General features: G+C 41.5%; 1 protein-coding gene across 3 annotated transcripts in view; it reads right to left on the bottom strand.

The window, feature by feature from the left end:
* BMPER (BMP binding endothelial regulator) overlaps positions 1–5,153 on the bottom strand; it is a 262,587-nt gene extending 257,434 nt beyond the window's left edge. For 2 of the 3 annotated variants that reach the window (XM_043463229.1, XM_043463228.1), the window contains exons 1-2: positions 4,886–5,030; positions 3,745–3,830 (exon numbers count right to left, since the gene is read on the bottom strand). In XM_043463229.1, coding sequence (XP_043319164.1) covers positions 3,745–3,830; positions 4,886–5,018 — 219 coding nt within the window. In that variant the 5' untranslated portion in view covers positions 5,019–5,030. Of the gene's footprint in view, positions 1–3,744; positions 3,831–4,885 lie in introns of all 3 variants that reach the window. The other variant, XM_043463230.1, reaches the window with a different exon arrangement.
* Positions 5,154–15,054: the final 9,901 nt, after the last annotated feature.

Raw genomic sequence — 15,054 nt, forward strand, 5'->3', positions numbered from 1 at the left:
TCCAAGCGAGGTGGAGCCCCACTTCTTGTAACACCAAATTTCACGTTGTTTTTTATGAGCAGAGGGTCCATTTCTAAATTGCACCTCTGGATTTAAAAGAGGAAATTTAAACCTCAGAATAATGTTTTTTGCTGAACAAAACATATGCCAAACTAAGCTCGGACTGACTTCTGTTTTCTGAGTCCCAGCCTCCCAAGTTTTCTCGGGTTTCCAGTACTGGGCCGAACTCACTGGCTTTTGCCATTTCCTTCTATGTTATGGTTAGGTGGAAAGGGGGTGAGAAGCAGGGGTACCACATCCTCAGGTTCACTGGATGGGTTTGGGGATGCCCAAAAGATCCAGAGGGCCACTTTCGATTCATTAGTTGAGATGGGCTGGCTCCTATCAGCTGTACTTCACGTAAGGCACCAATATGTTTTTCTAGGCATTACAGGAAAAAAATTCTAACAAGAAAGAGGAAAACACCACACAAAACAGCAATAAGTCTGGCCTTCCTTCCCTAGACCCACAAAAGACCGTTTTGTAAGATGAGGAAAAGCTGTGCTTCACTTTCTAACTGAACAATGAAGCGCTTGCATCTTTAATCCAAACTGTCTACCCGCTTCCCTAGATTTCGGGACAATAGTCCAACTTCTCACCTTCCGCCTTGAACAGTTGAACCCACACACTTTAAAATAATATCCATCAGCAGCTGACAAACTGGTTATTCTTGGACCACAACTGATGCTGGCAAGAGGAGGTCCAGGCAGACAAGGATAAATGAGAATAAAATTATTCAGTTCTGCTCGCCGTGGCCACTGCATCAGCTGTCATCCTCAAAATTCCCACAGAAATGAGTTCATTCCACCTTTGAAACATTTCGGAGCTTAAAAGTTTAAATCAGGCCAAGTTGATTCTGTGGGATTTTTCTAGCTTTTACACTGTAATTATATGCAGGATTTTGTGCCACCTATTTCCTCTCAACTGTAACATTTTACATCTTTTTTAAGCGTACGTTGAGGTTAGTTTTTTTTTAGTACGTGTTATGAAATAAGATATGAGCTTATACTCAGCTTTAGGTAGCTTTCTGCCAAAAGGCTGGACCAACACAAACTAAATATGACTATTTTCTTTATCCAAAGTACAGTTTTGACTATTACATACCCTCTTAACATACATACATAAAACTAACTCACAACGAAAGCTCCCTGCAGGTCAACTGAAATCATAATGAGATTTTCCTTTCATATAATGTGATTAACAAATGTTAGCTAACCGAACTCCTAAAAGACTCAAAAGAAAAAAGCAGAATAACTCAAGCAATGCCAAAAAATCAAATAACTCAACAATCTTTCTATTTGTTTCCTTGCTTTTTCACATCTTTAACTTAGAAAATAGCCTGTTTCACTTGACTATAGGCATGTGCTCCAGAGGCAGGTGAGAGTGAGTTCCAGCTCCCCTATTTACTAAAATATGACCTTTACAAGCTACTAAATCCTCTAGCCTCAGTTTCCTCATCTGTAAAATGGGGGGAGGGGGTAAAAATCTTCAAAAGATTTTTGTGAAGATTAAATGAAATGATGCAGTCTTCAATAAGTGCCAGCAAATAAAGTATTTCATAAGTGTTAGTTGTTATTTCTGACACTACCTGTTTGCTAAATAAGTCTACCTTCCAGCCTAAATATAAAATTGTCACCTAGCCTCATGGTAGGCTAGGTGCTTCGAAATTCATATACTGCAGTGGGTCCCTTGGAAACTTACAAATAAAGAAACAGTTGTCCATCTAGCCTTACTCAACTTTATCAAGTACTACAAATGCTTGGGAAACAATAATAACTATGACAACTTGGGCCCCATAATCCTAAATCTCTGCAAAAGTCATGGCAACATATCTCTGAACCTTTCAGCTAAGGGGAACTTTGAGGCATCCTCTGAAAAGCAAGCGAGTCAGAATGCGAGTCTCGACTTTCTGTGTTTGGAAAGGATTTCTGATTGCTCTCATGAAGGCAGATACCTCCGAATGTTACTCAAAGACATAAATGAACCTACCACCCTTCTGAACGTAATCAATATAAGTATCACTCCAGAATTCCAACCGACGCATCTTTTTTCTTCAGATTCACTCTGCCTTCAAAACAGCAAGGTCTTATTAGCAGTAAGCTGTACTTTTGGGGAAAGGCACTATTTCCACCAGGGCAAGAATACCAAAAAAGGGAAATCCTATATGGAGAATTTTCATACTATTTGGGAAAAGTTTGCAAAACCCAAAATCTGTGTTTAAACATTATAAACGTTATTGCTGAGGAGAAAAACAATATTTTCGCACGTGGAATTCCAAATTCATTTAAATATTACCCCATTTTCTGAGATCTTAGGAGATTAAGATAAAATAATTCACTAACACTATGCAGATAGGAGAAATAAAGAAATCGTCTCCTTTCCACCCGCACCACACACACACACACACACACACACACACACAGAGGCAGACACACTACATTTGTAAATATACAACTGAACCAAAATTTAATGCAAACTCCTTTTCAACAGGTCCTTTGGTGAAAAATCATTCATTAACAAGGCAGCTCATAAACACAAACCTAATTGTCCCTCTCTCAGCTCTCTTTTGTTAAAGCAGCAACACTTATCATCTCTGGAAATGGAATGCATTTTTACCTCTATTTCTGCTGATTTCCTTAGTCTTCAGAACCTGATAATCATTTGATACAGACATTCACCTTCACCCATTTATCATTTCACAACATTGACCTCATCTCTTGTCATGAAAAACTTCGGGTAGTTTAAACCCAGATGGCTTGGCTTTCCCCTAAACAGAGAAAATTCCCTTCTCTGGTTGCATACAGCATGTTGATCTGATAACAAGCAGTCATCTATCATTTGGGGGCTTTGCATTTGACTTTGACTGCCTTAATGTATTTCCAACAGGGTTTTGTGATATGTAGTTTTTAATCAAGGTTTGCCAAAAGTGATTGGCATGTAAAACACTTTTAAACAAAACTGTTCTTTGTGAGTTGCTATTTCAGCTCAGAAATTCTTATTCATATAATTTAATCTCCCCCATGTGTTTATTTATTAGATCTTATCATTAACTATAAAGCTAAAATAAGCTGAAACAAATCATTTTTTTAGTCCACCAGCCAGTGCTAGTGTTAACTAAGCAGCTGACAGCCAAGTGTCATCCTCTACTAAGGACAAAATGTCCTTTCTGACTTGTGGCTTCCAAATCAGATATATAAAGATTGTTTTTGAGAGCTTAGGATATAAGGGGCAAAGAAACTCAAGATTACATCTTGTCCCCATGTTTGTGCTTTGTGACTCTAACCTCTCTTTCCCCTTGTCATATACCTTATCCCAGACCTTTATACCTAAATGTTATCATTTTCACACTGAGTTCAGACAATAGAATCAGAGCAGAAAGTTTGGTGGCACCTATGATTTAGTGGCAATAGCCATTCCCAGGAGCAGAAGTACAAGTGGTAATTACCACTGAGGTGATGCTATACCAAGTCCATCTTAAGTTTACTTCTGCAACCTGATGTCAAAGATAAACATCTCCAGTCTGATGAAATAGAAACTGCCAAAGTTCATAAAACTTGGAAATTCAACGGAATTCAATTCATCAGCCATCTGCAGTTTTGTAATGACCAAAAGCAATTTTTAAGATCTGGTCATAAAATTACAGCTAAAGGATTCACCTTGTCAGAGGGAGCAATTGATTTCCCATTACCTGATCTCCATACTCACCATGCAGACACACATTATACAAGGGTTATCCGTGATAAATGGAATCTGGAGTACTTCACCTTCATTTTCACATTTTGCAACAGAACCTGAAGGGAAAAAAAGTTATTTAAATTTAGCTGCATGGCCTTGTTACAAAAATAGAATTTTTATACTAATACTTTTTGAAAAAACTATATCCAAATTTCAAAAATCCCTAATGAGTTTTAAATAATCAAATTCACCCAAAAAAGTCCTCCTGAAAAAAACCGACTTTAAATAATTTTATTAGAACAGATTTTTTTTTAAAGCCTGTGCTATATAGATGTATTTTCTGCTCTCGGATGGTTGGTTTAAGCACAATTCCAAGTATTTCATTGGATCTTTAATAATACCTCTCCTTTATAAAACCATTTCAACTAAACAAACACTCCCATAAGCAAAAAATTCAAACTGGCCTTTAAGGCAGATTTTAAATTTGAACAGAATTCAGGACTGTGTCAATGAACAGGCCTTTATATGAATCTGCCTCATATTGTGTTGAATTGAAATTACTTTTCGAAATACAATCTTCTTTACTCTTTTCTTAGAAATAGACTCAATATTTTCTTTTCTGCACCAGGTGTCAGTAAAGTATGTCCTTCAGAATAGCAGCTGAGGTCTTCACCTGCCTCAAAGCATATAATTATTATATCCTGCTATTATTACCCTTTTAAAATATGATAGCTTCTTTAAATTCAAGATCTGGAGGGTGAGTGCCTTAAAGATCACTACCAGTAAAGAAGCTATATTGGAACCCTATAGAGAGAGACAGGCCTATGGGTGGAAAACGATGCAGTTTCTTTTTTTCTTTTTTCTTTAATTGCATACGGGAGAAGAGATCAAACTAAAGGTCGAAGAAAACTAAAGATAATAAAGGAACTTTTCAAATTCAAATAGAAGAATTTCCGTTATCACTACAGTATTAATGTCAACAGCCTGCCCGCTCTCCACTCGCTGCTTTCCCACCCCTTAACCCCGAAGGGCTTCCTTCATCCCCACGCGCTAGCGAGGAGCAGGCTCCAAGGTGCTCGTTCCCCACCCTCCCCGGGGCCGGTCAGCGCCTTCTCTCCCAGGTACCAAGCCAGGGTCTGGGAGGGTCGGTCCCTCCCGACCCCTCCCCTACCTGTCAAGAAGGAGGAAGCCAGAGACATGGGGACCCCCGAGCAATTGAGCAGCAGCAAGACGCAGCAGGTAATCCCGGGCGAGCGCCGGCAGGGACGCTCAGCCAGAGCCCTGACGCCGGAGAACCAGAGCATCGTCACCTGGAGGGAATCCCGGGCGACTGCAGGTCCCGCGCCGCCGCCTGTGCTCCGCTACCGCCGCTCGCAGTCCAAAAGGGCTCTCAGCCGGCGAGTCGGGAGACAGTCCGCGAAGGAGGGAGGCGGGCGCCCGGGAGCCTGGGGCGGGGGAAAGGTGGGGGGGGGGGAGGTTGACGGGGGGAGAGGCGGGAGAGCGAGGCGAGGGGTGGGGGGCGCCCAGGGAGGAGGGGTCCTGCGGCCAGGCTCCTCCAATGCAGCTTTTTTTTTTTTTTTTAAGGAGTTGCTCGCAGCGGTTTAGTCGTCGGCTCCTCCACGCCAGAGAGGGGGCCAGGAGGAGGGGGTATCGGAACTGCGGGAGATAGGCAGAGAGGCGTGGCTGCGCTGCCCGCTGCGCACCGCTGCTCCGCCGCCGCCGCCCCCGGGGCTGCAGCGACTGCCCCGGGGCGCGCCGCTGCTGCAGCTGCCGCGTCCTCCACTTCTGCACTCCCACCTCCTACCCGCCCCGCCGGCTCTCCACTCGGTCCGCTCGCACGCTCGCTCCGGCGCCGGAGACCCGGGCGCACCAAGCGCCTGGGGGAACCCGCTGGGGGCGCCCGGACGCAAGAGGGATAGTAGAAGCCTCGCGCTGGGCGCTTGTCTCCGCCGGGGGTCCAGCCAGCTCCCCCAGACCCTCGAGGGAGGCCGCTTGCCCCGGGGCACGGATCGGAGCGGGGCAGGCGTGTCTCCACCACCCGGAGCGCGCAGCGCCTCCTCCCTTTCCCGGGGGGCGGGTGGGGAGGGATCCCTCCCCTTACGGGGGATGCAGCGCCAACCCTGCTCCTTCTCCGGTGCTCCGACCCTAGGAGGGAGGAGAATATGGGACGCAGGGCGCCCCACCACCGCGGCTCGTTCCCTGATGCCCCAGCTTTGGGAAGGAGTGATAAACCCAGCGTCTGGGGCGGGGTTGGGGTGCGGGCAACTTTTCACTCTGCTTTGCCTTCCTCTGGCTGGGGCACGACGGCCGACAGGCCCTGAGCGCACAGCGGGGCGAGATCACCGCCCAGTGCGTCTGTGTCTGTGCGTCGTGCGGCTAGGGAAGACAGAATTTGAAACGACACGCAAGGTCGATTAATACACGCACAGAGGCGAACTCTTTTAGCCCTTAAAAAAGAGGAACAGTGGTTCCATGACTCCTCCCACCCAACCTCGGGCGAACCGGGGCTGGGAGGTGCTGTTTGACTAATCATTCATTCACCCGAGAAAGAGGGAGGGGCCCGCGCGGCAGCTAACCTCTGGCAGGGACCGCCGCGGCGTTCTCGGGAGCTTGGAGTTGTCGCTTCAGCAGCCCTGGGTGTCACAAGAGCCCGACCCTACCTACCGCTCAGGGGTGACCGGGCCAGATCGCGGCCTCTCTCTCGAGCCGTGGCCCACTCTGCCCAAAGGAGGATATGCAATGGAGGAGAGAATTTTTGTAACCAAATGGGAATTAGGGGACGCTTGGCAAGTATTGGGACCTGATGATCAGCTGTTTTCCGAGCTCACGTGGGTCCCCGGCTTCCTCTCCCTATAAGAATGGAAATGGGGGCCCCTCACGCGGGTCCTCCTGGTGGGTCGGCCTGGGCGGATCCGAAAGGCAATCACGGACTAGCCAAGCACGTTTCTCAGCAGGACGCATCTAACAGTTTCTGGGCAACGTGGGGGTTGTCTGTAGTCACAGAAACTATACCTTTACAAATATATTCGTCTGTTTGCCGACACATTTTGTACAGTTTCCTCCCCCCTTTGGAGTGGGGGGAATGGGGCTATTTATTTGTTTTTATTTTTTCGAGTCGTTGGAGCCTTCCCTTAAGGCTGCAGTGCCCACATCCAGGCACGCCAGGGAGCCTATAAGGAGCGTTGCTCTGACACGGAAAAAATAAGAGAGGGTAAAGCTGTCATTAGCTTAACACGCTCCATTTCCCTCTCAAAACAGATTTTTAGTGTAAAACTTAAATTAAAAGAGAAGAAAGATGACGTGTGGTTGCTTTTTTCCCCAAAAATAACCACCATGGCCAGGCAGCTCCTTGAAAATCAGCGTTTAGTCTATTTACTAACGATAAAGAGAACATGCAAAAAGAAGAAAAGAAAAAAGAAATCTCTAAAACTAACTTGATCTCTATATACTTTTTGATCTATAGTGACCAATCAAAAAATAAAATAAAAACTTTTATGACTCCAGATAAGTATAGTCAGTTGAAACTCTACCCTGCAAAGATCCTTTTTGCACGGGGCTTTTATATAAACTTGTTAAGCGTAACTTACTGAAGGAAAATGGAATAATGGGAAGGCTGGGAGACCTTTCATTGCCTTAGATTTCAGCAGTAGACCTGGATAAATTCACCTTAGAGGATTGCAGAACATTTGAAGAGTGCCTTCCCTGACATCCTCAAGGGTTTGCAGAACAAAAGTCTTTATGATGGCATCTGTGGCATTTCTCAAACTAGGTGCTTTGGGGTATACTGGAACTTCCCCTATAGGTTCAAATGCAAAAACCACCTGCAAAGCATTTTCATCTGCCTGCAAGTTTACCAATGGGAAAGATGTACCGAAACCTGTCCCTTCTTCCTGTTTGTTTATCAGCTGCCACCAGTGATTTCCTCTGCTGCCTTCTGGATAAGTGGGCCCTACTTCTGGAAGAGCATCCTTCTCCCCAAAGGGCTTATCAGTCCTGCACTGCTGCTGCCACCATCCCTTCAACTCATGGTCTATCAGCTGCTAGTTGGCCTCTGTCTACACAAACATGAGATATTCTGGGGTCAAAAAAATAAAAAATAAAAAGAAGCAAGTATGCAAGAAAAAGTGTATAAATCTGCCTTTACGTTTAAAGTTAAGGGCCCCCCACCTTGTGCTCAGTTGGGTCCGACTCTTTTTGACCTCATGGACTATATCCCACCAGGCTCCTCTGTCCCTGGGGTTTTCCAGGCAAGAACACAGGAGTGGGTTGCCATTTCCTTTTCTAGGGGATCTTCCTGATCCAGGGATTGAATCGGCATCTCTTGCATCTTCTGCCTTAGCATTGGGTCACCTGGGAAGCCAATAATGTTAAGGGTGATACCATCCAAACCCCCAAAAGTTCTTGACTGAAATCAAAAGGAGAACAAATCTGTCTTCGGCTCTGTTTATGACATTTTTCAGTGTAAGAGAGGTAATGTATCCCAAAGATCATCCATTACCTATGGGTAATGAGGACCTGTTCCACTATCAGCCAGAAAAAGCACTATCTCGTCTTCTTTAAAATAAAAGATACAACCTAATCAGACCAAAAGGGAACCAGGCCTGTGGTAGGAGAAATTCTCTTCTTCTCCCAGTAAAACTATGATGCTGAATCTGCACTGAAAAACCCAACTAAATATACCAGTTAATAACGGTGTATTCAAAGTTACTTCAAGAGAAATTACAGCAACCGAGTTTCCTAAAAATAAAAATAAATAGGCCTTTCAAAAGCAGCAGAGTAAAGGAATTGTGATATTAACCACTAGGGAGGGCCGAAAGTATTCCATAACAGTGTAAGTTTTGTCCTATGAAAGGCACCAGGCATGCCATTTTAGATTTGAGGATAAGGGATAATGTTGCCTTGGAGCTTATAGTCTAGGAGGTGAGATAAAGCATGTTTATAAATGAATGCAGTAATGGGAGAAAATTATTGCAAACGAAGCAACTGACAAAGGCTTAATCTCCAAAATATACAAACAGCTCATGCAGCTGAATCTTAGGAAAACAAACAATCCAATCAGAAAGAAGGCAGAAGACCTAAACAGACGTTTTTCCAAAGAAGATATACAGATGACCAATAAATGCATGAAAAGATGCTCAATGTCCCTCATTATTAGAGAAGTGTAAATCAAAATTGCAATGAGGTATCACCTCACACCAGTCAGAATGGCCATCATCAAAAAATCTACCAACAGTAAATGCTGGAGAGGATGTGGAGAAAAGGGAACCCTCTTGCACTGTTATGGGAATGTAAATTGATACAGCCACTTAAGAACAGTACAGAGATCCCTTAAAAGCCTAGGAACAAAACTACCATATGACCTGGCAATCACACTACGGGGCAAATACCCTGAGAAAACCATAATTCAAAAAGACACATGTACCCCAATGTTCATTGCAGCACTATTTACAATTACCAGGGCATGAAAGTTTAAAGAAAGAAGAGACTTAACTTCATGGAGGAGGTGGCACAGGAGCTGAGATTTGAAAAGCAGAAGCTTCAGTAGATGGAAGGACCATCCAGGAGCTGCAGAGTAACAACAGGGAGACAGGAGATTCATAAAGAGAATGGGGAACAGTCATATAATTGGCTCTGTCAGCTGAGCAGAGCTCTGGGAAGGCTTGATCATGAGGTGTATGAGCAGCACTTGGATCCATCTGAGATGAGCAACAGGATGTTTACCATGGAGTAAGTGCCTACCTCTTAGAAACAATCAGACTACATTTCTTTAGAATGCGAAGTATTTCTGCAGATGTATTCACCAATCTGCACATGTATTCATTATTAATCTCATACTAGAGAGCACCATTTCCACCTCCATCTGTTGGAAAGTGTTTGGGTGATGGAATAAGTACTGCATCATGAATCAGTTTCTTAATATCAATGGCTGTATGATTCTTCTTGGAATGAAGTAGAAATGATGCTTTTGACATTTTTTTTTTAAAGCACTAGATATCTTAGAGATCATATTAACCAACTTCCTACCCTTTCCCTTTGAGAATGAGAATTCTGAAGACTAAGAGGGAAATGGCTTGCCCTAGGTCACACAGCTAGTTAATGGCATAGCCCATTTAAACAGAGTTCCTCTGGCTTCCTGATCATGATGCTTCCCATTACAAGTGTTCTGCCTTCTTGAGTCATGAGAATATAGGAAAGGACCACTGGATTAGATGTGATACAAATTAAGTTATAGAGTTGGCACAGTTGGTACTCATATGTTTATTGAACTGAACTGCTACCACTGATACAAGTTGGAAGACCAAGTAAAACAGACCACAGCTTCACTCACTTGTTGAAAGATGATTTTATTCTTAGGTCACTGGACTAAAATGTTAAAGACTCGCGCTGTCTTCTGGGCTTTGCTGCTGGTTTGCTCAGTTTCTGGTCCTTCAGACAGGACAGGGTACCATCGACCCTGATGAGAAGTCCTCTAGATTCTGCCAGATAGGTGTAAATAATGTCATTCCAAAAAGTCAGAGGCTCTGAAGTTACTTTTTTGTGGAGGTGAGGGAAGTGGAGACAATGACAAAAGCATCATTCTAGTGATACTGGCCTATTTTATTTAAATGATTTTTATTAAAATTGAATTAAATCACTAACCTGATCTTTTCCTCGCTAATCATTTTTTCTACTTTTTTCCTTGGTGACTCAGACAGGAAAGAACTGGCCTGCAATGCAGGAGATGTGGGTTCGATCCCTAGGTCAGGAAGAAGGGAATGGCTATCCACTCCAGTATTCTTAGCTGGAGAATCCCATGGACAGAGGAGCTTGGCAGGAAGTATAGTTCATGAGGTTGTAAAGAGTTGGACACAACTGATCAACAAACACACACACACACACACACACATGCAATCATTTTCTCTTTTGTTTGTAACCTCAAGGCTCTTTTCATAAGACTGTGCTCACTGAAGAGTTTATTCATTTTCAAAGCAGGGCATTTTAATAAAGATGGTGGGACCAGACCTTTTTAGACACAGTTGCATTGGAATAACAAAATCTGGTTTGTTGGTTTTTTTTTTTTCATTCTGATTTAATATTATAATAAATCCCCTTCACTTCCCTGACCCTCACCCACCTTTGATCTCACTCCAATTCCTGCCTCAAGGATGATGGTACATCACGAGTGATGGGGTGAGTTTTGCCTGTTTCACATAGTACTTGCTCGTTTAAATACCCATGAGCCAAAACAGCCACATTGGAGTGTCATAAATTCTCCAGTTCTACAATTAAAACAAAAGCAATGATTTTTCAAAGATGCTTTTTAATTTTCATCAACATCTAAATTACTTAATAAATAAGTTATTTTTATATTGGAAGCTATGAAAATCAGATACCAATTTCACCCCACTAGGTAGGCCCAAATGTTTGCTCATTAATAGAGAATGATCCTTGAGAACAAATTATCATCTCTACGTTTCATCTGGGAAGTAACTCCCCAAATCAAATTAGCCTCATCACCATCTTCATTGGCACTAAAGCTGTAGCCTTATAGGTCTATCTGAAGTAGGGGATAGTTGAAGGAAACTCACACAAGCCCAAGGCACCAGAATATTAAGCTAATGCCTTAAGCCTATTGCTCTAAGTTTTACCAGATCTCTACAAGACTTTAAATGGATCTCGTTTGAAGTAGGTATCAATAAAGCCATGAAACTCACCACTATCTCTGAATTATTATTCAAGATTATTTACAGACTCAGAGAGAAACTGTTCAACATTACCTACCTAAGGATGTATATCCCAAGATGCTAGTTAACATGTGTAGAGAATCCTGGCTGTCCCCCAATGTCTCCCATTCTGTCTCAGTATTGAGCCCCTAATTTGTGTAGTATGGCTTATCAGCAATAAACACCATTTTTCCCAGCTTCTCTGAGATAGGAGTGATCCCATAACTAACTTGCAGGCAAAGGAGTAGAAATGGAAAATATCTTTAAAGTAGGGATGTATACCTCCTTCTTCCCTTTCTCCTTTCTGATGGCTGGAATAGAAACAGAAATAATGCCACTGGAGTGCCAGCAACCACATTATTCCAGGAAAAGACCTAGAAGGAAACCTCAGAAAAATGAGTAAATTTAGGATTTCAATCACCTGTGTAGTCCCTGTTTACACTTGCCTTATCAGTTTTAGGAAATTTGGGGAAACTTATACTATTTTTTCTTTGAAAAAGCAATCTTTAAATATTTGTACACTCATGTTCATAGCTGTATTAGTCATACTAGCCAAAAGGCAGAAGCACCTCGATTGTTCATTAATAGATACATGGATAAGCAAAATGTGGTGTTACATACAATGGAATATTACTTACACCTAGAAAGGAAGGAAATGCTGACACAGGCTACAACACAGATAAATCTTGAGATCATTATGCTAAGTGAAATAAGTCAGTTTCGAAAAGACAGATACCATACAGTTTTACTTTATATGAGGTACCTAGAGTAGTAAAATTTATAAAGACAGAAAGAGTGGCAGTTGTCAGGGGGCTGGGGGATGGGGGGAATAGAGAGTTATTGTTTAATGGTATAGAGATTTAGTTTTGCAAGATGAAGAGAATTTTGGAGATAGGTTGCACAACAATGTGAATGTACTTAATACTAATGAACTGTATCCTTAAAGATGATCAAGATGGTAAATTTTATATGTATATTAATATAATTTTTAATGATTAAAAACAATAACTTTTCTATTTTCTTCATCATTACCAAATTAACATAACTTTGGCCCCCAAAGTAGGAAATACCGATTAGCAAAGAAAGAAAAAGTTATGCTTTGATAACCTGATTACAGTGCCTGGCTCTGCACTAAGCATTTTACATAGATTACCTCATTCATTTCACCCAACAAGTTTTTGAGCCCAGGGCTGTCTTTATTAGCCTCATTTCATATCTGAATAAAATTAAGTACAAAAGATTAAGTAAATTGTTCAAGGTCACACAACAGGGGGTTGGTAGAGCTAGAATCAAGATCCAGGTTATCTGACTCTGGAAATTATGCTTCTGTGGGTTATGTTGTTGTGAATATTTTTGTCTCTAATTATTCTTTGGCAGCATCATTTTAAATGATTATATAATATTCTATTTTATGAAAGTGTCACAATTTTCTTCAACAGTCTCTCACCTAAATTGTTCCCTGATTTTACTACTCTAAGAGATGCTTCAGTGAACACACTTTTACTATTCATTTTCATTTCCTGGAGGATAAATTTATTAATTGGCAGACCAAAGGTATGTGCATTAAGGCTTGTGAAGCATAATTTTATACATTTTTAATCAAAGATTATTTTCCATTTCAGTCTTAAAATTTTTATACATCAGTCTGAAATACTTGCTCAAAAAGAAAGCCAGCCGTTAGGAGCTCTAAGCTAGTTCTGAGAGTGATCTTAATAAAGTTTTGTAGATGCAGGAGATATACAATTAATTTAAGGCTTGTTAGAAATAAAGCACATTCCATTGACTTTCTAAACTTCATTGATTATGTGGTGTAAATATTTATTTAGGGAAATCTTAAAACAAACAATAGTGACTTATTTGACTGCTATCAGCTTCACGCATAATATCAACTGTCTGTGAACTGGAAGATAATAATCAGTTCCCTCCAGGCTTTCCCTGGATCTCTTCCTATATGCAGTTTCTTTCAACTTGAATTCTTTTCATTGGCTTTTCTTTCCCTAAGCCGTAGTTTCTAGTACCTCCCATCAGAAAGATAGTAATCATATTAATGAACAACCTCAGTGTCTCCCAGAAGGCAGCAAAATTAAAAATTCAAGTGCCCAAGATTTAACTCATCAAAACTTTCCCATCAACTCTAGCTTAATTTATAGTAGTTTGCTACCAATGAGATTAGTTATTGGTCATTACAGAATGAACAAAGCTAATTTCACTAATGTGGGTAGCATTCAAAGGGAATTCTTTGAAACTAATCCAATCATTTAATATGTAGTCCTAGTTCTGCCACTCGACATTCTAATCATTGAGGCCAATTAATTAACTTTGTGAGGCTTGGTTTCCCCCATCTAATAAGAGGGTGAAATAGCGTCACCTCTGCCTGCTTATCAGGGTTGGATATGAAATCATTTCGTAAAGTGCTACATAGAAAGGTAACTGAAAACTAGAGATTTTAGATATGGAAAGGCTGTCAGAAAATACCCAATTCTACTCTCTCAAACAAACACACGAACTCTTCATCTGAAGTTCAAATAAAGTAACTTGTCCAAAGTTGTGATGGATGTGAATTTTTTCTGGAAAAGCCAGTACCTTCTTTGGGAAATATTCCTCAAAATATATATGGTTTAACTAAACTTTAAAATAATGGTCCCCACCCCCGAATCCCACCCGCCCACAAACACACATACTTCCAGCAAACAGGAAGATCATGTGGTCAACACTGGGCCAATTGTAATCTCTATCTCTCTGACCACACTTTTTTGGTCCAGGGTTGAAAAAAATGACCTCAGCTCTTCTCCTGATTTTTCAAACTTAAGTTGCAGGAACACTACCTTTTCCTCTCCGCCCGAAGCCTGCAACACGGTTGCCCTGAACAGAAGCTGGCCACCATAGCTATTATTGGCAATAATTAGAGTAAATAGCTAATACACCAATACCTAGGTAATACAGCATCTGCTATAAGCAATGTCTCAACCTAAAGAACTAAAACTAAAAGAAAATTTGGGGCATTAGAGTGGGAACTGCAAAGGAGGAAAGAAATACTAGCTTTGCTGAAGCCCTGAGTTCACGGGAAGTAGACAGCTACAGCCTGTCTCCGTACCCTGGAGCCCACCCTTATCTTCACAATGCCATGTCAGTCTTTGCTATGTTAACCTAGCAATCAATTTTAAGGCCTACAAGTCAGTAAATGCACATTTTTGACAAATTCCAATGTGCATACTTTGTTCCCATCAAAGTTTCCATATTTTCTTTCATTTTCTTCTTATTCAAGTTGCCATAATTTCTACTATTCTAATATGAGACATTCTATTCTCTCAGGCATATAAGGCAATCATTTACATTTAACTATCAAAGTATATACATATTTTATTTGTGTAAATAGGAAGGCATGGGGGGGAGAACTCAACACCTTTCTTGCATATTTTAATTGATGTTGGGGAAAAAAATCAATTTCAAACAGAAGATCTCATTTCATTGCATTTCTCATCCCCAGTGAGGTGTATGATGGAAATGATTGCTGGACATTATCTATTGCAATACTAACAGATGCTGTTCAATGCACCCTAGACAAAACAAAGAAGTAAATGACACTCTATTTATGGGTCAGTTTATTCTTTACTGCTATAAATAGCTTGTCCTTTGA

The sequence above is a fragment of the Cervus canadensis genome, chromosome 3 (genome assembly GCF_019320065.1).
Source record: "Cervus canadensis isolate Bull #8, Minnesota chromosome 3, ASM1932006v1, whole genome shotgun sequence".
NCBI lineage: Eukaryota > Metazoa > Chordata > Mammalia > Artiodactyla > Cervidae > Cervus > Cervus canadensis.